Source organism: Anomalospiza imberbis, chromosome 1 (assembly GCF_031753505.1).
Source record: "Anomalospiza imberbis isolate Cuckoo-Finch-1a 21T00152 chromosome 1, ASM3175350v1, whole genome shotgun sequence".
Lineage (NCBI taxonomy): Eukaryota > Metazoa > Chordata > Aves > Passeriformes > Viduidae > Anomalospiza > Anomalospiza imberbis.
In genome coordinates, this window is record NC_089681.1 from 109,319,121 (window position 1) to 109,346,713 (window position 27,593).

Consider the following 27,593-nt stretch of genomic DNA (forward strand, 5'->3'; position numbering starts at 1 on the left):
AAGCAAATAGCACCCAGTTATCACTTCTACTGTTTTCTAGGACAGCATCAATGAGAATATGCAGAACAAATCTAGTTCTTTCTCTGAAAATATCATCTCCATATAATTTCTTTGTAAAACCCACCACCCTGTAGCAATGCCCAGTAGACACCATAGGAAAATAAGATGGCACGCTCTTATTTTCAAATGATGTGCAAGAGTAGTTTACAATGGAAAAAAATTCTCATCTAGTGAAGGGCTGCAAATAGCTGAGAAACTTCTAATTCCATTTCTGCTTTGCTTTGCAAGAGGCCTGAGTGTGCTGCTACCATAGCATGGTATCAGATATGAGCAGGAAAGTAGGTGCTGCTGCAACAGCAGTTTCATAACAATGCAGGGACTGCAGAATTGTCAAGGGAAGCAGAGTGCTTGCAGTCATAAAAAATAGACCCACTCAAGTACCAGCTACACCACAGAAGCTAACAACACAATCCAAACAAATTTGTCAAGAAACTAATTCATTTAGAATTTGTCTATGAAATGAACACTGATTAATTAATTATCATCTGTGGATTACCTGGACATACAGATTTTTATATCCAGACATTAACAGGATAGATATCCCAGATACCGAGCAAACGGAGGATGCCAAATCTGATATAAAAATGACATTATTCAACTAAAACCACCAAAATATGACAAGTGAATATATCTATGTTCCACTTCATTTTTAAAGAATGCTCAAGTACTGCTATAGCACAATTGCTTCAACTCAAGCACTTCCAGCAGTGCTAATACCACAAATTAAGTATTTAGTAAATTAAAAGATACAACGACACACACTGATGAAGAAGTGTCAGAGAGAAAAGATTGCACCAGCACAATTTCACAAGTTTTTCTGATATTCCACTATTGGAGAACAGTGGAACTATGCCTTAAAATTTAATGCAAATAAAGACTGAAAACCACCTTCAACTGGATGCCAAAATATCTTAGCATTCAGACTGAAAAAAATGTTTTTGCAACATATTTAACAGTAAGGGAAAAAAATAGCATTTTCAAGCATTTTCATTATTCATAAAATTGAAAAATTCCTTCTCCTGTCCTACAGTAAGAAATTACCATTGGTTAAGAATGTATGTGACATTTGGAAAGCAATTATTTCAAATTTTCTGTCAAGATAGTGGTGAACTCAAGAACACTGCACTTCAGTACTCAGTGGCTATCTTTGCTTCCCCTCTGTCCCACAGAAAGTAAAGTTACTAAATATTAAATCCAAGTTAGGAATATACCTCAAATAACCGTAGATCAGCTGGGACTCTGTCTCCCACTGACAGGCAGACTGTATCACCTGGCACTAAATCTCTTGCAAGCGTGTGCTCGACCCGACCTTCTCGCACACTGTAGGCACAAAGAGCAGTGAGAGTGACTTCTCTGGCATTTTGGCTGAGAAAAGCATTCACACCATTGCACACTGCAATGCTTCACGTTTCAGCAAAATATTTCTAACTTGCTGCTTGTTTCTGAGAGCTTACACATCAGTAACATCACTGGAAGGGTTCAGAGACACAAACATACAGTGTAGTTTTTTAGGCTCATAAATCAGTCTTTAAAATGAGCAAAGGCAAATGCTCTAGGTTAGCATAAAAACTTGATACAAAGGAACTAAGTTCAGTGAAATCTTTCCCATTTACTCATTTCAGATTAAATTACTTATTATTTACTTTAGGACACAAAGGACAAAACTACATACCAATGGCATTCTGGAGGCACTAGTTTACTAAGCTCTTCAAGAGATTTTTCTGATCTGTACTCCTGCAGAGACATTTTTTAAAAAATAAATATGATTGTAGTTTTAAAGAGGGAAAACTTGCACAACATAAAATACAGCTACTGAAATTTATTTCATTAATAAAGTTGTATTTAAGTAATATTCCAAACAGATAAGAGATGACTTTCAACAGCTCTACATTAGATAGGTTAAAAAGCAAATATGTTCCAAACACTGAAAAATTTACAGATTTGCCTACATGCATTTCTTCTGAAAAAACAGCAGAGGGCCTTTTCATTTTCCTTCAATATTTTCAGGTTTTTGTAATACTTAGAATATTAGAATATTAGAATATTAGAATTCTTCTAAACTCAGGGATCAGACACATTATTGAATGCTACAGTTTAACAAATGAGTACCAAAAATACTGTGTTCATGTTCTTAGCTCCCCAGAGAACCAAGGTAACACAGCTCATCTTTAACTTGATAAACAGGTTACAAAATTAGGATAATTAAAGATACGAAGCACAAATACACAAAGTAATTCTGGTTTAGCCACACCCTGGCTAAAGCTGCGCATTTACAGAATGAAAACTTTTTTATTACTTGGGAAACAAAGACAGTATTTGTTTCCATTTCTGCACAAAATTAAAGCAAGAGCTACATTTTCACAATCTTTTCCATGAAGTTAGATGTTTATGTACTTCTACACTTTATTACAAAGACTTCCTTACGAGTAGTCTTATTGCTGAGTATAATGCTTATACAGGTGCATAAATGTCAATATGGTTTAAGCAGGACAAATCATGCACTTTAGAAAAGGCAAAGGCTTGGATGAAAGCACATTACTCAACCATTCACAGCACAATGCACCAAGACAACTGCTTCAGTCTTTTTAATAAAGAAATTTCCATAAAAGCAACGATCTTATTTGGACGACATCTGTCTTACCTGAACGAAGGCAACTGTAACAACAATGACTATTGCCTGCAAGAGAACAGAAGTGGGTGAGATAAAAGCATTCCAAATGACCATTGAAAGTAAGCAATCATATTTGGTTTTGCTCAGTCATAGCTGTTACTACATATTAACAAGATGATTTGGAAACAAACTAATTTTCTCATGCTCAAAATCACTCTCTATCTCTCAGGTCTGTCATAAAAGCAATGTCATTATCTATTTGCACCTGCTTCAGTCATATCCAAGAATACAACAACCTGATTTTACTACAAATAAGATTAATAACTAGATAGCAAACTTGAAAAACTGCCTCTGCTTCCTGTTTCTAAACAGTGAATAAGAGACAGCAACAGAAAGAGACCCATGACACAAATAGAAAAACTGATTGGTTTTTTCAGTGACAAGAACAAAAGTGTGTTAACTACTACAGGGCATCACAGATGTGGTTTCATTCAAATACCAAGACAACAAAAAGACTAGATAAAAGGCAGTAAGCTGAAGAACCAGTCTGGAGCCCTAAAACATCCTAGCAAGAACAAGAGGAGGATGAGCCTCAGAAACTCTGCCCAAGGCACCCACAGAGTGAAACAGGACACCCAGCACAACCCAAACAGACCGGATGTCAGAGATCCCCAACAAAACAGCTAAAAAATGTTGCTAATTAGGAAGAATCCAAGATAACTACTAAGGCCTCAAGAGCAGCCTTGATAGTCCCCTCTATCACATACAATTCTGGCAACACTTCAACATAAACATTACAGGACTTCTAAGCATGTGATGTGAAAGTGAGCTAATGAAATAAATCTATTCCACGAAACAACAAAGATCAGAGTTGGCTGTAAAGCAAGTCTCATCTTCTCCTTCAATACACTCTCATATTGCTACATTAACTGAATTTGTTACTCAAGCTGAGTTGTTACACTGATTTTTTCCAGAACTGAAACACATCAACCATTAATTAAGCCTTTCAAGTACACACAGCAACTGCTAAAAATAACCAAGATATTACCATTTTGCAAGTGAAAAACTCCCTTGAATGCTTCAATAAATCCACCTTACTTGTGATAGTAACATTAGCCTCACCAACTCAATATGAGGAAATAACTATATATATTTCATCTTTCCATGGAATACTTCTGCCACAGCTGCATGGTTTTTGGAGGCTGTATCACACTCCACAGACCACTACCTGAAAAAGCTTTGCATTCCCAGCCTCACATCAGTCTCTCAGCTTGTGTCTGTGGGTAATGGCTTGCATTAAGAAGCCAAATGATTTATTAATGATTGTAATGATTTTATTTTTCTTTTAATCTTCATCAGTTCCCAGTCCAGATCAAGGAGTTTTACATTTGTCACAGCAGAGCTAAAAGGATGGCAGAAGCAGCTCAAGACAGCAATGCCACCAAGAGTAATAGATGTGATTGATCTTTAGTAGCAAATGAGTTTTGTTGCCAAGGCTCTGAACACAATGCATAGTCATAGAAAAATTGCACTATCATCTGAAAATGAAATAAAACAAATATTGACTTGGTGATAAAGTGGGCATTTTTGATGACAAGACAAAATGGTACAGGTTAGACAGAATTTAGACAAAACCCACAGCTGATAACTTCAACTCAATCACATTTTTCTCCATATTTTAAGATATTTCTACCAATGTTCACAAGGCTATTAAAAGATTTCTTCCCAGGCTGTAACAAAAAATGCAGAAATTACTGCTCTCTTACACTAACTGCCTTGGTTTTTTCTCATTGCCTTGTTCAAGAGAGTTAAGAAATAGAATTAAAGATAATAACCAAGGGGAAAAACACCATTAAATAAGTCAACTTTCAGCCACAATAATTAAATATATTTCATAATACAACAATTTACGTACATCCAACTTAGGAACACAAACTATTCCGGACTAACACTACACTCAAATTCAAAATTGCAAGTTTTATATTTAAGAAGACACACAGGTTATCTTTCAAAGGCAACTATTCTTTATAAAAAATAGAGGAGTTAGGAGCAAACCTCCAGTTACCCTATGTACAAAAGTAAAGTCAACACAAGAAGTGCAGAGGTAAGACAAAACAGGAAAAAACCCCAGCTAGAATGCGCCTCTAGTCACACAGAAATCATGATTTTCAGTCACCACCCCTAAAAGGTCAAAGGGATTACAGTTTTATTCTCTGTGCCAATTGTACTGACAGTTATGAGTACTGTATTTGGCTCACTAGTTCAGCACCCTATTTAACTGCACCTTCTACAAAAATTTATTATTTCAGCTTCTTCTGTCATTTCTAGACAGTTCAGGTTTTACTTCTTCATGTTTAAAAGATTACATCTTTCAAGTAAATTCATAGAAGGTTTTTGTTGGCTTAAATTTGAAATTAAATAATATTTTTAGATTAAAATTGCACAGAATACACAAAAAATTCCTTCTCTGAACAAATGCCTAAAGACAGGCATTTTACCAACAGAAAATATGCAAGAAGCAGCTAAAAATTATTCATGGATGTATTTCTGCTCTCAGTCAAAGAAAAGGAAAAAACCAAAATCCAGTCATGAACTAAATGGATTTAATGATAACACACAAATCCAACTCAGTAACTGTATTCAAGTGATCCCACCCCACAGTGGCATTCTCGTAATGCTGAACACACATGTGGTCACACATTCCCAAGTACTCCCAAACAAGACAGAATTTTAGTTGCTTACCACAGTAATACTGACAGCATCATCAAACTGATGCATTACAACACTGATGACTGCAGATGCCAGGAGAAGCATAATAAGGGGGTTTTTAAACTGAAATGAAACAGAAGAGTAATTCAGCCACATTGACAGAAAGGATATTTTACCTACCCCCTCAGAGCACACCAGATCTATTTTTGAAACATATTATTCTATTATTAAAATATTTATAACTTAGCAGTGCAAAGAAAAGCTAACTCTACAGTTCAGATGCTTACTTGGGGCACTTTCTTTTAAATATCAAAGACCTTGAATAGACTGTATTCAATATGTAACAGGAAGAAAATGTTTCTTACATTTCTTGATTCACATTTTCTGCAAAAAGAATAATCTCCTATAACTGTTGATACTGTATTTAAATATACAAAAAAAAGTCTGAAATACATTCAAAATGTCTTTGAGGTAAAAGACTGATCCTGTTCCAGCAACTGATCACTATTAAGGTAGCAATATATTTCTTAACTTTCCATTCATGATTTCTTCTTTTACAAGATAAAAGTTTTCCTTTTGGATCATATGATTTCCACTGTTTTTTAAGACTAAAACAATAAAGGATCTTGCTTCTATGACAGCTGGTTGCTAATGTGCTGATTTTTTTTGAGAAACACTACAAAAAATGAACATTCCTACAATTCAGTTGAAGAACATTCCAAAAGAAGATCTGATAAGCACACTCAAAGCAAGTATGAATCTTAATAAATCCCATCTAAAATAGTCCTGGGCAATATGCCTTAGAAGCGTTCTGCTGCATCTGAGTAATTGACCCTACACACTTGAAAATATAGCATTCATGCCAGTGTACAGCCAGCATGGGATGTGTTCCCACTGCTACCATCACCAAAGCACTGAAAGTCTTTTTAATCTCTCCCAAGGAACACACAGTCAACCACAGGGCACAACTTCAGGCTTGCACTGTTGCACAGCCAAGGTACAGAAACAACGCCCAAAATGTTTAACATTACAAATTCATTAGAAGAATCATCTGTGTAAATATCTTGTATAGCTGGGGGGAGGGACGGGTAGGCAGGAGAAAGTAGTGACACTTACACATCAGATATGTATATATGTATTTGAGATATATCACACTGGTAAGAAACAAATTCACACTCGACTCTTGCCAGTTCTGCTCAACACCAGAATGAAGGCTGGTCCCACCTCCACCCTCAGATCAAAGGCAGCGGTTTTGTTTTTTGAAATTTCCTATCAAGTTATTCATATTTCACATTCCATTTCAATATTTACCAATGGTCATATGCATTGTTCTCTGATCTTAGTACAACTCAGGACCAAGTTTGACTACAGGGAAGTTTATTCTGCTTTTCTAGCCCTCAAGCTAGTTATGAATGGCACCTTCTGGATAGCTATGAACATACATTTAAGAACAGATCGCAATCAAAACACTATGATGTTTATATATACATGCCTAAGTAAAAGCTTTTTCAATAGATAAACTAAATATAAATTTTACAAGCTGTAGTTTCCCACTCAACTAGATTTTTCCCACTTTTACCAAAATATGTTCATGTATACAAAAGCTAAGCAAAACAAAATAAGGACCAAAACTATTGAAAAGTATTAAAAGCAAAAAGGACAAAAATCTTCACCTGGGATATATATTTTTTCCACAGTGGTTCATCTTCACTAATATCAAATTCATTCCATCCATGGAATGCCCGTCTATGACAAACTTCACAGTTTTTTAAGCCATTCTGAAGATTAGCCTATTAAAATATGCAAAGAATGAAACAGTAATTACACTGAGAAGCTGGGGTATTCACACATCCAAATACACAGCCTTCGATTATATGAATTTGGGCAACATCAGAAAGACAAGCTTGGTACTGCTGTTTGTATGACAATAAAAGGTAACTATTATTTTAAAACTCTGGCAGTACTTAAGGAATTCAATCAAAAATTCTCAGAACTACAGAAGCAGATGTTGCTTCACATCTGTAAATGACTGCTGATCTTCCCTGCAAAAAACTCTGCAACAAATCAAACTGTGGGCATCCTTGAGCCTCTTGAGGGTTACGTCAGTTCAGTGACTCAGCCAAATGACTGCGATAGCTTCAAAATCTTGAGTTGTCAGTGACCAACATTTATCATGGTGTACTCCTCAAGCAGTCGAGCATACAGAAAATGAAAAAAGACCATCTATCATGAAAATTAACTCAGATTGAATGGTTCATAAATCTGTCAATGGGTAGCTTTCTCAGTCCTGTTTCTCCACTTAAGATGGAAGCTACCAAAATAAATTAAGTACATTAAAGATTCCTTAGAGAAATGGAAGCAATAAAAAAAAGAAAAACCCAGGACAGAATTTTATAGTAAGACTGATGCTAGGATTTTTATTAACAAATTGCAATTTTCAAAGCAGACAAATCCAAACATTTTCTAGTTTAATCTCACTCCCTCTGCAAAAGCCCAATTTTTTTTTTTTTAATATTAAGAGATTAGAGAATTTCTAGTAACAATTTAAATATCAACTTGCTTTTAGAAGCAGGTAATAGCTAACATCAAACTGCATGATAATGTATCAACTTTCAATTACAAGATCTGTCTTTAAGAAATATCAAACTTATTGTTTGCTAACATCAGTACATTCTTTTGATATGAAAAAAATTACTTACTTGCAGAATACTTGCTACTTCATCAACTGGCAATTCACTTGCTTTTTTTGAAGACAGTACAGGAATCATTGTCTCATTGTCACCATCAGGGATTTTTTGAAGACGTGCAACCTAAACACAAAACCAAAGTCTGAAGGGAAGGGGAGTGCTAATGTTTTATTTTAAACAATACATGCCAGAGCAATTATGTATTTATACCATTCAAAGGCATTTTTTTATAAACATTGCACTTAAATACTCTACAATTCAACTTATTTTCATGCAGTTACCACCTGCAATATTAAAACACGAGATATGCAAGTGAGAACACTAATTCCTGTAACATGTTCAGTGATGGCAGAGATCCTAGCAACAAAATAACTTCATAATCATTTAGCTCATTATCATCAATATCAAGTCAGAAAGTTGCTCCAGATAAATTTCACTCCCTGCTCCTACTTTCCAGTCATTAATGAAGCTGCTCTAAGCAGGCCTATTTACATTTTCTTGAACAAAGAAAGGAGAAACACCAGTAAGAAAACCTCAAGAGTACAGATGTAAGTGAAGCCATAAAACTTGACTACAGTACAAAAGCTTCAAATCAATACTATAAAAAGTAATGTTTTCTGTAATTTTTAGGAATTAGGAAGCTAAAATATTGTGAACTGCAGAAGAGCACAATAGCAACATTGATTGCATAGGTCAGCACTGCTTTGATATTTAATGAAACTTCAGAGTTTCTGACTCTTGTTTACATGAGAAGCTGGAGTGATACTCTTTTTCCTGCTGTCTCCCTGCACCCTCAATTGATACTTCATGCTGCACACACATCCCCCCACCATTAACTGGAAGAGACTTAACATCCAAACATGCAGACCACAGAAATGGCTTTCACAGTATACTTGCACAGAATTTCAACTGGCGGGTTTATGCTTTAGGAAATAATTACTGTTTTGTATATAACTCCTCTATGTGTGCTGAGACTTAAAATACAAGTACCTAAAGATGACAACACATTAAGAGATTCCAGCATTTTATGTCCCAGAAAAGGTGTGGCAATCTTCATTTTCTGTATTGCACGCTGTTGGCCATGTACTCTATTACTACTCTATTGTAGCTAATTTTCTTTGTAGCTACCAAACACCAGTTTCAGGCAGAAAAACATTAAGCCTAAGTACTGCTCCAAAATAAGCCCACAAACATATGACTTTGACCAAGATAATTCCACATTCTCACCAAAAATGCTGAGCAACCATGCTTTCCCAGTAAGGGCAGTCAGAAATGAACTGACAGCCATTAAAATTTTAGCACTGAGAAAAATCTTTTTCCCTGTAACAACTGACATCACTGCTAAACACAAACAACAACTCCAAAAAAGGACACATGACTGGTCATTTCCCTAATATTATCAATTAGGGCTTCAGGAAGTCTAATAACATTTTTTAAAGATTTTAAGAATTTAAATATTCTTAAACAGAAATGTTAAGGTTCTCTCAGAGACCAGGTTTGTTTTTCAAATAAATCTTCATTAGCACAGAACTACAGTGTAACAACAAAGCTTATTTTGACAACCTTTTTGTGACAAAGTCAAAAAAGCCAGTCATATTGAATGTATTTCATTCACATTATCTCCCACTTTTACAAAGAACACTATACTGTATGTGGTGGAAAAAATCTACAGAGAAAATCTGATACAGAATCAGAAAGATAAAGGCTCAGAAAGTCTTTTTATAACCAGCTCCTTTTACCAGAGCAGAATTACGCATGGTACAATAATTCTGCATGGATCCTCGTCTAATTTCTAAAAACACTCTACAATCTTTGCAGATTAAACTACATTCACAGTTCAGAAAAGAACAGCTTCACATGTCTAACACTGCCACAAATTAAATTTCAATTGCTTAGCCAATGAGAAATCAATCACTGTTCCTCTCACAAAATATAAAGTGGGTTACACCAACAGATTTAGGTCTAAAAAACAGCTGTACTTGCTATCTGCTGGACCACAACAACTGTATTCAAGCAAATGATTTTGCTTTTACTATGCATCTTTTACTTCCACAAAACTAGAAAAGTTATTTTTTCTATTCTGTTGTCAAGTGCTCTCTACAGTCATTTGCGCTGCTGCCCACCAGAGATCTGGGCCTCCACAGCACCTTTTAAGGTATCCAACAGAAGCTATTCCCAGAACCACAGTGCTCTGTACTAAAGGAGACAACCCACATATAGCAAAATTTCTTTCCATCCTATGCTGCAATTAATTTTCCGTCATTCATCGGTTGATACCTTAAAATAGTTCAGTATTTCATTGTGGGCCAAGTGTTTTTACAGATAAAGAAAATAGAGGCTAAGAAATTTTACTGGCCAATGTCAGGTATTGGATAGGCAGCACACATCACCACTGAAGCTTCTATGTCTACAGCTTTCCATTCCCCACTTGCAGCTAATTCCACCAAGGAACAAAGCAGGATGCTAACTAACAAAAATACACAACTGCCTCAGGAAGGGCTTTTCTTGGACCACTTCCAAGGTACACAGCATCATTTCTAGGCCAAGAAATATGCATCAATCATACGACCATGGAACTGTGACCAAAGGATGTTTATCAAAATAAATACAAATTTGTCTGGAAGACTTAAACTACTGGAAATTCAGAGTTCCCTTCTGTTTTCTCAGAAGAAAAATCTAGTTAACTAGTTAACAGCAACATGTTAGTGTTTCTTCTTTCTCATAGGCTACAAGAGCCTACCTAACTTCCTTCTACCATGACCAATATGAAGGACCAACAGCTTACCTCTACCATTGCTTTTCTCAGCTTAGCACCATAAGTCCATTATCCATCAGTAGGGCTCACTGACATCAGTATATTTTCACAATTCTTATTAAGGGGAATTTTAGCTCTTCTTGCTCAGAGAATGCAAATGGAAGGACCCACATTCAGCAAGAGAAGTCTAAAAATTTAGAACACTCTCACAGCAAAATCTATTTTTAGACAAACTGGTGACCAAAACACTTTGGCTAATTAGCCAATATAAAGGTCTCAAAATGTTATATAAAACTACTCAACTGACCTACAAGTATGAAATACAAACGTAGTAGAGAAACAAATCTATAGAGAACAGCAAAAGTGAAGAAAAAAAAAATCCCAGATATTCACAAAACAATGACATTTAAGTTGAGGTACTGAAAAAAATTCTGATTCTTTGGGATTCCTTCTGAATCTTCAGGTCCCTCTGAACAGCTCACTAAATCTATCTGAATCTGTCCCATCAATCCCAGTAAAACTGAACCCCTTTCAAGCCCATTCAAGTACTACAAAGACCTTTCAACTTGTCTGTAATGATCCGCCTGTAAGATTATTACTGTGTGAGCAGTCAGTGACCCACATTCAGGTACGTGATTATCATGGATACCCTGTGATCGTTACCGAGTCATGCTGCGTCCAATCAATAGCACAATTAATGAATGTCCACGTAATCAATGTTTAACTAATCAATGGGCATTTCATTTTAAATATGTGCACAGTAGGCTGTCTTTCCCACTTGAAATATTACCTGCATCTTGCTCAGGAAATGCAGTTTTATTAATGAGGCAAGGATATTAGAGCACTTTGTCCATGGGACACTTCAAAGCTCCGATTCCAGACTACTATCAGTGATGGATGACTCTGTACTGTAAAACCCCATAACAGTACTAATGAACAATGAGCAAACAAGACCTACAATGTGCCATGCCTTGACCAGAGATCTTTCCAAAGCTGTATCATCTCAGGATTTCCAGCATCAGAAAGGGCATATGATTTTATACCTTGCCTTTTCTCGGTTACTCATAGTCATCTGCTTTTCATGCCTTTCTTTACTGGGATCCCAAAAGACTAAGGACTTCCTCACCCACCGTAAAAAATTAGTTTTCATTTTTTATCTACCTTCCCCACACTGAAAAAAACAGTAGTGTTCAACATAATAAAAGGTATTCCACTGAACACCAGAGTGAAACATACAAGTTCCCATTTCCTGAACTTTCTATATGATCAAGCTGTGTGTGATATACACTGAAATTTTTAAAAAGCTCAGATATTAAAAAGCATGTTCTTCTCCAAGTCTGTACAATTCAGAGCGTGGATAAATAGGTGCACAGGGACAACACAGACACCCATGCATACAGTAAGATACTTAAATGCCTAGTGCTTACCTCTTCTGCACTGTCTGGAATCCTGAAAATACACAGAACAAGAGATCACCTAGACATCAATGGGCACAGAGGTCTGACTCTCCCTGTGGATGCACACAGACTTTGGACACAGCTCCCACTAGGCAAAGACTCTTGGCTGCAAAAGGTATTTTTAAGGAGAAGACTACCCAGAATGGAAGTAATCCTTTTTTTCTGTCAGTTCCATCAGATATGAAGACTAGCTGCAAAATCCTCTCCTGCTGATTTGAACACTGTGGCTAGAGGTTTTGGAAATGCATATTTTTAACTGTCTTCTTTAAAGCAGTACTATCTTATCTATCTTAAGCATCATCAAGCTCTCTATTTCAATAGATCATTGCTCAGCATCACAACTGTGATTACACAGAGTCACTAGCTAACAATGCCCTTAAAAATACCTATCTCACTAGATGTTTATGCCATCTTTCACTCCCCCTTTTGTTTAGAAGGCAAAGTGCTTCTGGAACCTCAGTACAAGTCCCAGCCACAGAACTATGGCCAAGTGATGACAAGACACAAAAAGCCAAATGCACACACACAAAAAACTGCATTAGGCACACTTAATAGTTACAGTAAATCTTAGACCAACTGTACAGCCAGAAGCAAATCCCTGAAGCAATAGCAGGATTCCAGAAGTGGAGGTAAGGTAGAAAGGAGCACACAAAGACCCCTCAGTCCATTCTGAAACCAGCAATACTCAACATGGTTGTGATTATGACTCAATTTTATCTGTGAGATTCCACCAGATTTTAACAGGAATTAAATCTCCAGAGAAATTAACCAGTTATGCTAGCAGAAGAAGCAGGCAGAAGCAGCTGAATGTGGCAAATAGAGACTTAAAGAAATAAATAAAACCTAGTGCAATCAAGTTCAAAAACTATAAATGCAGTCAAGCTACAAATTTACCTTAAGTAAACTCTGATTTTTACTGTCTTATTCTTGGCTTTTGAACTAATTTATATATTTTTTAATTATGTGCATAAAATTGGAAGTAATACTGAGAAAGGCTTTATCTTTACAGACAGCACTGATACAGTTGTTTGTACCTTAAAAGTGATTAAATCATGAAGACCAACTGTGATTGACTAGCAACTTCTCAAATGAGTCTCAAACTCCTGTATATTTAGATAGTATAAATATTCAAGTACAGTGACTGATCACAAAGCCCTGTAACAGAGGGCTTGTAGGAGATGAGCGAGGGTGAAGCACCCACGATGCTCAAGAAATAACACAGGGTGTGACAAACCACAGCTGTTGCAAAGAGGCTGACTTGACCTCTACACAGCGGGACAGGAGGGTGGCCTCTGCTTTGGATAAACACCTCAGTCAGCTGAGTGGATCAACTGGTGGTGTAAATGTTTCTCCCCATTTCATCAAAAGAATGCTAATGTCGGAGTTTGCATCCCCCCCATGCTGGTCAGGCTCAAGCTATTTAGTGACCACAAGCACTGAACCACTGACAAAATTTCAGGAACACCATATGAGGTCTCAACCCACACGATCCTTTTTGGTGATGAGGGATGCCCAGCATGACAATGGTGCAAATATTCTAGAGACAGGAAATGGGAATCACATTGGTATTGTGATTGAACTGTGAATTGAAATGTCTGCATTTTGCTAATAACAAACAGTACTTATAAAATATACTGAAAACATAATATGCATGTGTCCTTCTGCTAAAAAATAAAAACCCCACATAACATCAAGTATCTTCAAACACACACATTTGATATCACAGAATCTATTCAGCTGAAAAAGACCTCTGAGATCAGGGCCCAACCAACGACCAAATACCACCATGGTGACTGGACCATGGCACTGAGTGCCACATCCTATCCTTCCTTAAACACTTCCAGGGACAGTGACTCCACCATCTCCCTGGACAGTCCATTCCAGTATCTAATCACCCCTTCTGTGAAGAAATTCCTCCTAATGACCAAGCTAAACCTCCCTCAGTCATGACTTGAGGATATGTCCACTTGTCCTGCCATGAGTTGCCAGAGAGAAGAGACCGACCCACACCTGGCTACACCCTCCTTTCGGACAGTTCTAGAGGGCAATAAGCTCTCCCCTCCTCCTTTTCTCCAGACTAAACCCCAGCTCCCTCAGCTGCTTCCTCACCTGCTGAAGGTCTGACTTATGCTTCAGACCTCCGACAGTTTTGTTGCCCTGACATTCAATGTTGCACCCTCTTTATGTGGGTTATCTAAAAGAACCTAGTCAGAGAGCATTAAACCCTGACACATACCTCTGTGGGAAATCAGGCTTTTAGAACAAGAAGGGCCAACACTTATTCAACACAAACACCCACGATCAATTTGCAAAAAGAGTATTTTGCTTGTCACTGCAAAGAGATGTCCCTTCCCACCCCACAAAAGATTGAAGTCTGCAAACTAATGAGCCTCTTGTTTTCTACCAGGCACTGTTTGCTCAAAAAAAGAAATACTTTTTGAAGGCTTTGAAGTTACTGTCTACTGTCTTTTTTTGAATGTACTCCTCTGGAAAAGTGTGATTTTTCACTTCTGGGGAAACAGCTGCAGCAATCCTGTATTCTAACAGTCAAAAAAATTTGTTCCCATTCAACAGTATTTTAGTTAAAACATTTACCAGGAGCCCCCACATCAAAAAAAGTTCACAGAGAAAAGTTCTGACTCTAAAAAAGCCAGAAGGAAAGAAAAACACTAATTTGCATTAATGAGTTCTCCTTGTAGAGTAATTTTATCTTGGGAGGTCACAGTTTCAGCCCCTTGCTATTGTGTGTCATTTCATAATACTTTATAGAAAAAGGGCAAGACACCACCCATTAACCAAAGAAATATAAACACACAAATTATGAGAAGAACCTGCTAAGCTGCTCTGCACGCCTGAAGAAACCCCTGCCTCATATTCCAGTACCACTTCAGCAGTGCTTAGGACTTTCACTATGGCCACAAAGCAATCATAATGCAGAACCATACTCTTTGATACACAACTCTGGCATTTCTGATCAAATAAGGAACAGAAATCAAATACTGGCACTGGCCATTTTAAATCTCAACATTTGTCCTACCTTAAAAATCATAAAATATTTAAGCGACCTTTCCCCAACCCCATCTACTTCAGGCAGTGTAATAAAGACTAAGATGATCCATTTATCATGCAATTTATTAACTCTACAATAGTCTCAAGAACTATTCTCAAGTCCTAAAAGTACTTTCCATGAATACTCTCTGAGAAACGTGTCTCCACAACTGGAATATCTTTTACTCTTTCAGGATGTTTCCCCATGTCTTCTTTAATTTAAAAAACAAAGTATGACATCTAGTTCAACTGAGGCTACCAGCAAAAAGTAAAGATGGGCAGTTTGCTGTAATCATAGTATACACCGTGTGGTTATTTTGCAAACCTTGTGAGTGACAACTGCCCACTCTCTAGCTAGAGAAAACATTTCACAAAAATAATCGTACCTTAACCTAACTGCAGTGCTGTCGACTGTCAAAGTAATGGCAAAAAAGATCCAGCTAAACCTCCAACACCACTTTATCTTCCTTTAGCTTATTTAATGTAGAATACAGGGGAAACTTAAGAATGCCCAACACATTTTCTACTTCATTTCTACAAAAGATTTACCATCTAGAGCATCTACGCATACTCTGAAGGATGTATTATAATGGGTTAAAAGCCTCATTGTTGAAAGCCTGGAGATGGCATCAGCTTTACCACGAAGCCATTGACAAACACATCAGACCTATCTACTGTTGGTTGGCCAAAACATCCAGTTTTCAATCTTCCTGTTCAAAAAAACTCCTTTAACACTGGAAAAGTCTGCTTGGACATTTCTTACCTTTGTCATTACTTATTAATCAGAAGAACAAAAAGATAAACAATCTGAAGAGCACACTAAAATTATCAAATCAACACTAGGGCCTCAATGAAAGCAAGCATTATCAGTTCAGAAACTCACCGACCAAGGAAGAGAGCCCTGCTGGCCATACCTCATTTGACTCTAAATAGCTCCTGCTTCAGCTTAAATCCCGATTCACAAGAAGCCCTTTAGAAGTTAAAGGCCAAAAAACCTTGGGTCTAAGTATCAGTCATTTATCTTGCCAGAGTCACTAACTTTCTAGAAGAGAAGAACATTTAAGCTTAGAAATAAGATCATATGGCTGCTCTCCAACAGCCTGCTTGTATCTCATAACACTCTGAAGTGCTGAGCTTCTCTGAATCAAGGATAGCACTTGAATGGCAAACACTAAAATGAAGAACTTTATCACCCTGTGATATGTTGCTAATGTATCTATGATATGCAGAATTTAGTTGCCATAAACTGGTATGGAGCAAAAATCATAATACAATATGATATACAAATATTCTCAGTATTTGTTTAAAATAATGAAGTTTCAAGACCCCATAGCTGATTATGTCTTTGACAGCTATGCACTCTCTTCATAATGCAACAAAATAAATATCTAAGTAAAACATTACTGAACTTACTGCTTACAACAGTTCTCAGGACCAAGCTAGTGTCAGTGTCAATTTAAATGCAATCATAACACTGCATAATTACTCTACTTATGATAATAAATTTTCTTATGATTAGTATCAAGAAAGCAGCAACACTTGTATTCACAATGCTTCTTTTTTTTGGTGAATTATGTATGCAGAAAAAAGTGCTGCAGAAAATTTATGATTTAAAAATATTTTAAAAGCCTTTGTAGAAGATTCTGTAGATGGCATCTGTTAACCCATTATCCATTTTGTTCTTTCTAATTGTTTGGAGCAGAATGTTTACAAAACAAATAACTAGAAACAGATGCTTGTCCCTAATTTATACCTTGATTACTGCATTTTATTTTCCCTCTCTTCTCTGCATTGTAACTTTATCATTCCTTCTAGCTTCCACAAACCATATTGTAAATGTCAATTTTATCACCCAATGTCAATCTGGTATCATCTGAACTCTTTCACCAGATCAAAAGCAGATCTCACAACTAAAAATGTATTTCTTAATTTATGTCATTCTTGCAAAATTCCACCATGTTCTGTGGGTGAATTGATACTGAATGGAAGCCATGATGATGTAAGGAACTGAGTCTCACTCCTCTGTCCCTCACCTTTTTCAACATTACCCAAACACTTCATGAACCCATTCAATTTTCCAACTCAACAGAAAGCTGCCCAACAAGGGCAAGGGGAAGGAACGGCTGGGCTAACCTTCTGCCATGCCTGCAAGCCAGAAAAACTCAACATCCATGAGAGTCAACACAACACTAGCAGAGGAACACAGCTTAGAAGCAGGATCTTTTTTCAACTGTAAGAAGACCCTTTTATTCAGTCCTACAGAAGAGCACCCCAAGATGCTCAATATCCCTGCATGTTTGTCACTCTTCCCAAAAAACAAGAAATACAAGAAAAAAATGTTTGTTTCTCTTTTGTTGAATTTTGTCTGCATTTTCCTTACAGCAATGCTCCTCTTGGCTCACCATGAGATTATACCATAGATTCTCCAAGTAAAGAAGTTACAAAGGGAGCAAAATAGCTAAACATACATTCTGCAACACCTGAACTCAAAGTGACACCATGTTAAATCACTTCTAGGTTATTATACATTTCCAAGTTACCTGCATTGGGAAAAAGGGGGAAAGAAAAGGCTAAAACTATCTACCAAACAGACTAAAAGATGACTCTGACTGTTCATTTAAAAAGGAAATACATGTTTCTAATGTATGTTAATTCTAAGATATATTAACTTAGCAGTAATTTAAGCTATTGAAGTACTGTTTAAATATAGGAATAGAATTGGTCTTGAGTGAAAACTTCCACTTTTTTATTTTAAAAAAAGAAAAATTCTCTCTCACCTTAACCTCCAAATTCAAAAGATGTAGCTTCTGCCAACATAAGTGTAGAGTATTAGTTTCTAGCTTTCTACAAGCTGTAGATAGTAAAAAAATGTAATCAATAAATATCAAATTGTTTCACCTACTAATTTGTTAAGAAATCATCTATATTCCAAAAGGAACCTGAACTGCTGTGGTAACACCAAGTCCATTTGAGAACCTCCAACACTTTTCATTGCAAATTTCAATCTGATTATTTTGGATATTACCAAATGAAGAACTAATGGATGCCACTCTGGAACCATTTAATTTGTTTTCAAGCCACTGCTGCCGCAGGCATCCCTCTCCCCTCTGCTGTCTGTTGCATGTACACACGCTCCACCCCTTCATTAGTACTTACAGCTGCCTAATCCATGATGAGCCAGTCCAGGGTGCTAAAAGTCACTGCCTCCAAACCCCAAAATCTATTCACTGATCTTCAATCTGATAGCTTAGCAACTAAATCCATTTTTGTCGTTAAAAAAAAAAAAAACCACCAAAACCAAAAACCACACCCATGAAATTCACTAGGAAATTGAACTGCACTTCAAGTACAAGAGGAAGAAAAATTATTGATCTGTCAGGATTTTATGAAGAACTGAAGTACCTTTTTCTAAGAAATAAAACAGTCGTCATTTACATCTCCCTATTCATCCAATCATCAAAATTATCCTGAAATTACTATGGACCATAGGCTGAAGTTAACCATCATCTCTGAAGATTAGCTAAAATTAACTAGGACTCAGAACAATGAGGATTAAGCAGGATTTCTGAATCACCACACAATGTTTTATTACACGCAGCAAGTCTGGTCTGAATTTTTATACCAACCTTCCATATGATTTTGGGAAACTCTTTTTTGCAGGAAAATGTTACTTTGACCTCTTCCATTCAGGTCTTAATGATATGAAAATAAATCCTACCTAAAGGCTTTAAAAACAAAACAGGACTCCTATTTAACAATTTGTATTTGTGGTCATGGTCTGACCTCAAAAGAAGCTCAAAGTCTATGAAACCTGTTATTTATTTTTCTACTAAAAGGTAGACTTCTACAAGGCAATCTTGATTCAAACAAACAGTTTAAATCACAATGTCAAAGACGTTGATAAGAGGAGGAAAACAATTTAAGACTACATTACAAAAAATTACTTCAAATGGCCCAGAATTATCAATGGAGAGATCCAAAATAGATATCAATGGAGAGATCCAAAATTTACAAAACCATGTTTGGTCTATGCAATATTTCCTTAACTGCCTACAGTTTAAGAAAAAGCTCCTCTTACAGAAAGAAGTCAAAAAATTCACTCTTTCCAAATGGAAATACAAACATAATTCCTCTAAGTCATAGGTTTATGATCAAGCAGAAGTCTTCCTATGATAGGAAAATCTCTTTTTCCCATTACCATGAGAAACATGAACTTTTGCGGAAGTTCAATCAACCCAACACAAGAAACAGGAACCACAAAATCTTGAGACAAAACATTAATTAGTCTGGACATAAGCACATAATACTGCTTATGAGTACTGAATTAACACCAAAAAACATCACTTTTCCTAACCATCTCATCACTTTCCCATCTTGAATATTCATTCAAATACAGAAAGGCAAAAAAAAAACCACAATCTGCCCTCTCTTGCTCAATATCCAAACCTAAGAGACTTTCCAAACACATATTTGAAGGGAAAAAAAAAAGCTTACAAATACTCTAAATGCAATCTTTGTTATACAAGATTACAAAGATAATTCAGCTGTAGGCAGGAAAATATACATTAAAGAACATCAAGAGTGCCGAGAAGTTCCAATACTAAAGCTGTTGGCGTCTAGCTTCCTCAAAACGTCACACTGATAGAAAAAGAAGGGCTCAGAAGTACCAAGAACACCAAAACAGACAGTACACAGTTGTAAATATCCGTGCTCATCTGGAGACTCAATTAATTATGAGATGGAGGGATATGGGAGCAGAAATAGTGGAGAAGAAATATTTCATGTGTTCAGAGAACCACTTCAGTCTTTTTATCATACATCATTTTCTCCTGCCCCATTTTGAAAACCCTCAATAAACAACAGCCTTTATTTCGGCCTTTGAAATATGCAACTGATCATATTCTAAAGTATTTTCTCCTAGTCAAAGCTTTTTAAATATTATTTCTATCATACAAATATTACTAATTGTTACACATACTTTATTTATTCCATAAGTAATGCCATTTCCATAAGAAATGCCTTTGTGCATTTGGAAGAATAGAACAGAGCCACACTATCACACACAACTCAACTGTACACTCAATCTATGATACACTATTTATTTGGTAATAGAACTGTAAGGTATTACAAGTCTTTCTGCCATGTGGGTTTTGGCACACAGATACTTTTTTTCCCTTAACTGTAATTATATTCAGTGGTATTATCTCCGCTTGCTTTCCCCTGCTCCTGGGCGTTGCCCATTCAAAACCCTTTTGCGTGCAACAGTGACTGCAATGCAAAAGCACTGACCCCACTTCTGCCAGCTATCCAGCCCCTAAAAACGAAGACCAGTCTTGTTAGAGGTGCTCTGTGCACTTCAAAATTCCTGCTACCTAAGAAGGTCCATGCTCTTCTTTACAAATATCCAGCTGGAGGCCATGATCAGTAGAATTTAAAATATTCTAATATGATTTTGAAGTTAAAAGAAAGTTCTGAAATACCAGATGATTACAACCTACATACATAGTTTTCAACATGGGCTGGACTTCACAACTACCACAACTTTCTAGTCATCCACAACAACCATATTTCAAAACAGAAAAATATTCAGTAATAAAAAATAACATAGGTCTACCCCTCAATCTCAATTCAGCTCTTCATTCAAGTCATAAAAAAACACTCCTCTTTTCAGACAGGGGTGACAGAAAAAGGAGTACCTAACGAGTCATGTAACAACCTGCAGCAAAGCAAATCCAGTAGCCACCTAAACTCCCACCCATTTTCAGAGAATAGTGATGACATAAGGGGGGGTTATCAATGGTTCTTTTCTTATACATATAGCAATAAAAAGAAATTTCAGAGATTTTCAACATACAGAGTCAAACAGAAAGAGAAACAAATAAAATTAAAAAAAAAAAAAATCAATGAAGTTCATAATCACTGTCACAATGCAAAGGGGCTTTCAAGGTTCCCAGAGCATAAACTGAAGGCCAGCAGGAGAAAACTGAAATAATTCCCCAGGTTAAGTAATTTCCAAATGAGACAAGAAGGGTAAAGCATAATAGAGCAACTTCTTTCAGTACTCAAAACTTCAATATCACTTTTTAATTAAATACTGTCCAAGAGAGCAAATTTGAGTCATTTTCAAGAACATATAAATACACAAAATATTTCAAAGAAAAATGCAATTAATGCTCCTCAATCTCACCCTGAAATAAAAATTTAAGAGAATCATATAATCGAAGCAAATACCAAGCAACTAATGCTAAGAAGCTTCTGTCTAAATAAAATATTTCTATTCCAAACACACGGAGCACTAAAACGCACAATAGATACTTTGTATATGAAGAAAGAATAAAATTTGTCTGACAATTAGTTCAACAAGCAGCAGCACAAATAAAGAAAAACGATGATGCTACAAATCTTAAACCTCGAAATGCAGATCAAAATCCCTACCACATGATTAGCACACGAGAGCAACCCTGCAAACCCCTGGAACGGTAAAACATACACACGCACCAGAAGGAGTTGTCACCAAATTGCATGCAAAAATCCTCTTAGCTCCAATGAAGTCAGTGACTCTGATGAGACCTTTACCTTCATTTTCCATCGAAATTGTACTTGAGTCGATAGTTACAAAAGTCTTTAGCAACAGCAGCGCTGGAGCGGGAGCGGAAAGGTGAAGAGAGAAATGCCCCAAGATCCCAGGCAATCACAGTGCTCCCTTTGCCCCCACCTGCAGCAACATCTGCAAGAAAAACCAATGCTAAAAGAGGAAAAAATTATTAAAAAAAATTAAAAAAAAAAATAAAAAGCCGTATAGGCTGCCCAGCGCAGAGCAGCACACGAACACCCAGGGAGCCCGTAGAGCTGTCAGAGACCACCGAGGATGAGGATTAGGATTAGCCGCCCAGCAGCTCCAGCAACACGGAGGAGCAGCGCCGCCGCTTCCCCTCGCCACCAGCGCCTTTAACAGCCTCGTCCCGCCCGGGGAGGGGCGTTCGCTCCTAAAAATAAACCCCTCACCCCAAGTAACCCCCCCTTCCCCGCTCTGCCCGCACCCCGCATCCTCGGCGCCAGGCGGGAGACAGGGGAGCGGCGAAGGGAAGCGCTGCCCGCCCGAAGCGACCCCCGCCCGCAGCCCCTCGGCCGCCCGGCCCCGCCCGCACCGTAGCGCAGGCCGCGGGGCAGCGCGGGGGAGGCGGCTGGGGCAGCGCACAGAGGCGCAAGCGGCAGCTCCGGCACGGCGGCCGCCCCGGCCCCGGCGCTCGGCCGCGCCTCTCACCTCGGAGTGCCGGGGCGGCGCGGCCGCATCGCCGCTCCGCTCACTTCCGCGGGCAGAGGCGGCGGACGGGGCGGGGCGCCGCGGCGGAAGGGCGGGCGGAGCCCACACACGCCCGCTCCCCGCTGGCAGCCGCGCGGTGCCGGCCCCCGGTACCCCCGCACGGCGGAGCAGCTTCACTCGCAGCGCCGGGCAGCTCCGCAGGCTGCGGGAGCCGACCGCGCCGCGGTTGAAAATGAACGCGTGTGAACGCCCAGCCCCTGCAGGGAGCCATGGAGGCGCCCGCCCGGTGCCCACCTGGCCCCTGCCCGGGCAGCAGCCGCCCGGTGCCGCGAGAAGGCGGATCCGGAGGCGGTGTTGAGCGGCCGGCGCGGGGAGCGAGGAGCACCGCGCTCTGCTGGGGGGCCCGGCCCGTGCCTTGTGGCCTGCCGGGCCCGGCGCCAGCGCCGGCGGCCGAACCCGGCCCTCCTGGCGTGGGAAAACAAGCCCGTCATTCCCGCTCGCCTCAGAGCGCTGCTCTGCTGCCCTCCCATGTAAACCGGGGTCACGCACACGGAGCAGAGTCAGAATCATCCAGGCTGGAAAAGAAAGGCCTTTAAGATGATCCAGTCCAACTGTGCCCCCAGCACTCCCACTGAGACCACTAAGCCATAACGCTCAGTGCCAAATCCAGACCCTCTTGAGCACTTCCAGAGACGGTGACTCCACCACCTCCCTTATGGGAATCTCCCCAGAGTCATCTTAAGGCCTTAGGTAGCTCCTTGTTAGAATTACAGTACAGCCAGACTAGGCTGGCAGCCCTGGTTGGTTTTGTGCCACCGCATTATCATATGTTAGCAAAACATGTGCTGTAAATGTTACCAAAAAAAAAAAATCAACTCGAGAAAAAAATCTTAAAATACATCAGGTAATTATTTTAAAGGTAGGTTTTAGCTACAAATTATGGAACCTCCAACTACTTGAACTCTGGGGGGAAAAATGCTTTATCAACTCAATTATGTTCATCTTGACACCAAAGGAGTATAATTTGAAACTATAGTTGTAATGCTGAGCTCTTCAGCTGGGGAAGTTTTTAAGTAAAAGTAACTTCCACTGACATGATTCATTTTAATTTAAGGTATGATGTACACTACCAGAAAGAACAAAATACCTTTCAACTTTCAAGGTCAAAATCTAATGAAGACATGCTAATTGTGGGCTTTACATCACATTTCTAAAGGAGCAGTGACAATATGGTCTGAAAAAAGCACTTGCATTGACATCTCATGATTAACGACCTGTCACCTTGGCTTTGTTTTTCTTAAGAAGCAGAAGAAACCAAACTCAGTCTTTGTCAGTTCATAAGCAACATTTAACAGAACTGAATTTTAGCATTTCAAATGAATCTCACAACCCATAATAGCATGCCCCTTGAAGCTAAAGAGCATCCTTGCTTCTTCTGAAGCTTTTAAAGGTAACTTTGAGTGCTAATGTAACAAAGATTTGTCAATATATTTTGAGAAGTAAAGAAGAGTTAGAAGTGTTGCCCTAAAGTAAAGGTTCCAGGTATTTTCATTCAGGAAATTAAGATGACAGCAGGCACCTGCCTGTTAAAATAGTTTGAAATTACCTAGTACATAATTTCTGACCTGCCCCATGTATTTGCCATGTTACTTGAGTATCTCCATGGTTACTCCATGAAGTATCCCACTACAAGTAGCAGTGACCTCCAAGACAGCACTTCTGTTAATGTGTATGTAAGCAAACTTCCACAACACTCATGACACACTCACAGTTATGCCACAATTTAAACACAAAACTGATGCACCCACCAAGAAAAACATTTAGTTACTTTGTTAAAACAGGTAGGTCTTGCTTCCAATATCCTGTGCTATCATTAAATATTAAAAACTTAGGTAAATATTTCATGAAGAAAAAAACAAAACCTGTAGGTCCTAATACTGTTTACATCCACAACATGTTTGGACTTCTTTACATTGTGAAAAGTTTTGGGGAGAAGAGTGGTAGTTCCTGAACATTACTTAGATTGTTCACAATTAAGACCTAAATATCTGTGGCAGAGTCTGCATACTAAGAAACATTCTGTGTTCTCGTATCTGACAAGAAAAAAAGTCAAAAGCAAGTCCTACTCTATAGCAACAACTAAAAAAGTTTCATCTTTGAGGCTTAATCTCTTTCACATTATGTACATCTACCAATATCACAGCCTGTGATGCTGCCAGGCAGCTGGGAAGTGCCACTTCAGCATTATACAAGGACTATATCCATCCTTGAAAATGATATTACAGTTTCTGCCATATTCCACATGTGCAAACAGTGGCTGTTTAATAAAAAATGCTCAAAGTATTTTATTTACAACTGCTGGTAAATGTTGTTTCTTCAAAAATCCCATCCTTAATGTGAGCTTGATTCACAAGAGTATTAGGACAATCTTAATATCTTCAGGAAGCCTCATTAAAGTGTGTGCAAAGGCATTATTTGGCAAACCAAAACACATTATTAAAATATGATTGTAGAGATAAGTCTGAAATTAAAAAAAGGCTTGGCTTACAGTAACCTGTCGTAGCTAGTTGTCCTCACAAACTACAATAATATTTGGTTTACTTCTTTTAATCTTTAAAAAAAATCTTGCAATGAAATGCTCCTCTGAATTTTCAGTAAGCAAACATGTCTAGCCCAAACAGAATAATTCCAGTGAAAATGTACACAAACAGTCCTTAAATGTCACAGTTAGAATCTCTTTTTTTAAAAAAGAATCTTTTTTTTTAAAAAAAGTACTTGAAAGGATATGCAAGACTGATAGGTTTGGAGGGGGAAAGAATGAACACTGGTGGTTGATAGCATTTTCTCTTTCTAGTTCATAGTCATGAAAATACTTCATAAATGCGTTCAATGGCAACTTAAGCAGTTCCGCAGTTCCCTTCCCCAGGCATTCTTCTCTTGCTGTGTTACCAGGTTTCAATGCACACAGCACCACCTTAGTGTTCTGCATCAACAAGAAAGGGTTCCTGCCACCCAACCACCACCACCACCCCATCCCCTCCCTGTCATTTCCCCATGAAATTCTCATAATTTACCTCCTATCCATGGCCAAGTCAGACTTTGCCTTTTCTAAGTGGCTGTCAGCAGCAGGCAGCCACTAGATTATTTCAGACCCACAACCCCAAACTGACCCACAACCCCAAACTGACCCACACCTGAACTCATGTGGGAACTGATTCATGCCTGGAATATTCAGTGGGTATTCTGGATTATTCAGTGAATACAGATTACTCTAATTAAATCAGAAGTAGTTGTTCTGGAACAGCCAAAAGGGTAGAACAGGTGTGGGGTGCATGAATAGGTACTCTTGCTTTCAGTACTTTCTCTTCTGCCTTAGGCTTTCAGAGCTAAATGATTTGATAAACAGAACTGGTTGTCTAGGTTTTGATTACTTGTTAGGTTTTATAACAGGCAGATGTAAAAAAGCATACCTAACTTCTGTATGAATTTAGAAGCAACCCAAAACGCTGGTTTTAGCTGCCTTTCTATTTCTTCAGAAGAATTAAAGGCCTCTGGAAATCTTGAAAAAATTAAAAAGTAGTAAATACATTACATTCCAGGAAGTACTATTAATCACTTGGAAGCAAAAAAGGGAGAATTCACTCTAATGGCATTAAACAGATAGGCCTTAACCTGCAGTTTGTTTTTATGCAAGCTGAACTTCAAGTTTGGTTTAGTCTTCGGGATCTTGATCAATTCAGCTTCATCTCAATGGCTCCCACATGCTACAGCACTACCAAAAGCAGCAAAATGTATTTTAAACATAACAAGGATACCTATAACTGCATGGTTCACTGATTAGAGATTTATTACACAGAATTTTGCTGAAGTTACTTTTCAGACCATGACAGCATTTGAAATACTTGTGGCTCTGAAGTGAGCTTCCAGATTCTTAAAGTACTGTTTTATAGTATCCTTCTCAAGATGCATTTGTTTAAAGTTTGTCAGTGTTGAGTAATGTTACTGAAATCTATTACAAATTTTGTTAATCTCATAGGAATGTATTTATACATTATAACAAGAGGTGTTTTTCTGAGCCATATCACTGATAATATTTTAATATGGACAAAGCTTTCTATAGGACTTCAGTTTGGGTCAGAAAGGGTTAATTTATGATCCTTCTGTCAAAACAGGCTTCTCCACTGCTTGCTTGCTTTGCTTTAGGTATAACTTTAACAGCCCTCAATACACTGAGCATAAATTAGTTTTCATGGAAGCAAAAACTGATTTCTGGTAAGACAGACTTCCATTTGATTTAATCAAATTTTTTGTTGTCTTTCATCTGGAAGTCAAAAACGCACCAGTGCTTTTAGAGTCCGGAGAGTTCTTGTGTGACTGGAGTCAGGACAGAGGAGGGATGATACTGGAGCTTCTCATGTACGTGCTTTAAATGGCACATAATTTGTAAAGCCTGTGTTGCAAATTTCATCTCCACATCCTTTCTATCCATGCTTTTCAACTGATAGCAGATAGAAGCAATCACCTCATCTGCAAATTGTATTCTCCAGAGGGAAACACAAGGCAAGTCCACCTAAAGTTCAAATGTTGGGTTTTTTTTGTATGTGTGTGTGTGTGTGTGTGTGTGTATGTGTGTGTGTATAAAATCAGTTCAAGTTTCAAAGAAGAAAAATGATACAGTTTTCCCAGAGGAAATAAGTGTTCATTTAATTTTATAATTCTGAGCATGTTAAGATGTAAGAAACATAACTACATTTTCAAATTACCTTGGCTCAGCCCTGTCTTGACACTGTGCAATTATGCTAATTACGGAACTTTGGTTTATAGGAGTCTTAAATTATATTTCACTGATTTTTAAAGCACTTGAATTTAACCATGTCATTCCATCTCTAAGCAATATTCTACATTCAGAGAAAGGGTGCAGCAGCACAGCAGTTTAAGTTGACATAAAATCAGGCTTCTGTGATTGCCCTTGTGCTGGTGCCAAGTTCTGCATTGGTCCTGA

At 38.0% G+C, this 27,593-nt stretch overlaps 1 protein-coding gene across 6 annotated transcripts in view; it reads right to left on the minus strand.

Moving 5' to 3' along the window:
- Positions 1-27,593, minus strand: part of ATP2C1 (ATPase secretory pathway Ca2+ transporting 1) — a 67,314-nt gene that overhangs the window by 26,536 nt on the left and 13,185 nt on the right. For 2 of the 6 annotated variants that reach the window (XM_068205385.1, XM_068205379.1), the window contains 6 exons: positions 8,080-8,190; positions 7,054-7,170; positions 5,414-5,503; positions 2,702-2,737; positions 1,733-1,794; positions 1,272-1,380 (listed from right to left, as the gene is read on the minus strand). In XM_068205385.1, coding sequence (XP_068061486.1) covers positions 1,272-1,380; positions 1,733-1,794; positions 2,702-2,737; positions 5,414-5,503; positions 7,054-7,170; positions 8,080-8,190 — 525 coding nt within the window. Of the gene's footprint in view, positions 1-1,271; positions 1,381-1,732; positions 1,795-2,701; positions 2,738-5,413; positions 5,504-7,053; positions 7,171-8,079; positions 8,191-21,825; positions 22,073-22,475; positions 22,498-22,591; positions 22,715-27,593 lie in introns of those variants that run through there. The other 4 variants (XM_068205391.1, XM_068205400.1, XM_068205393.1 and 1 more) reach the window with 4 other exon arrangements.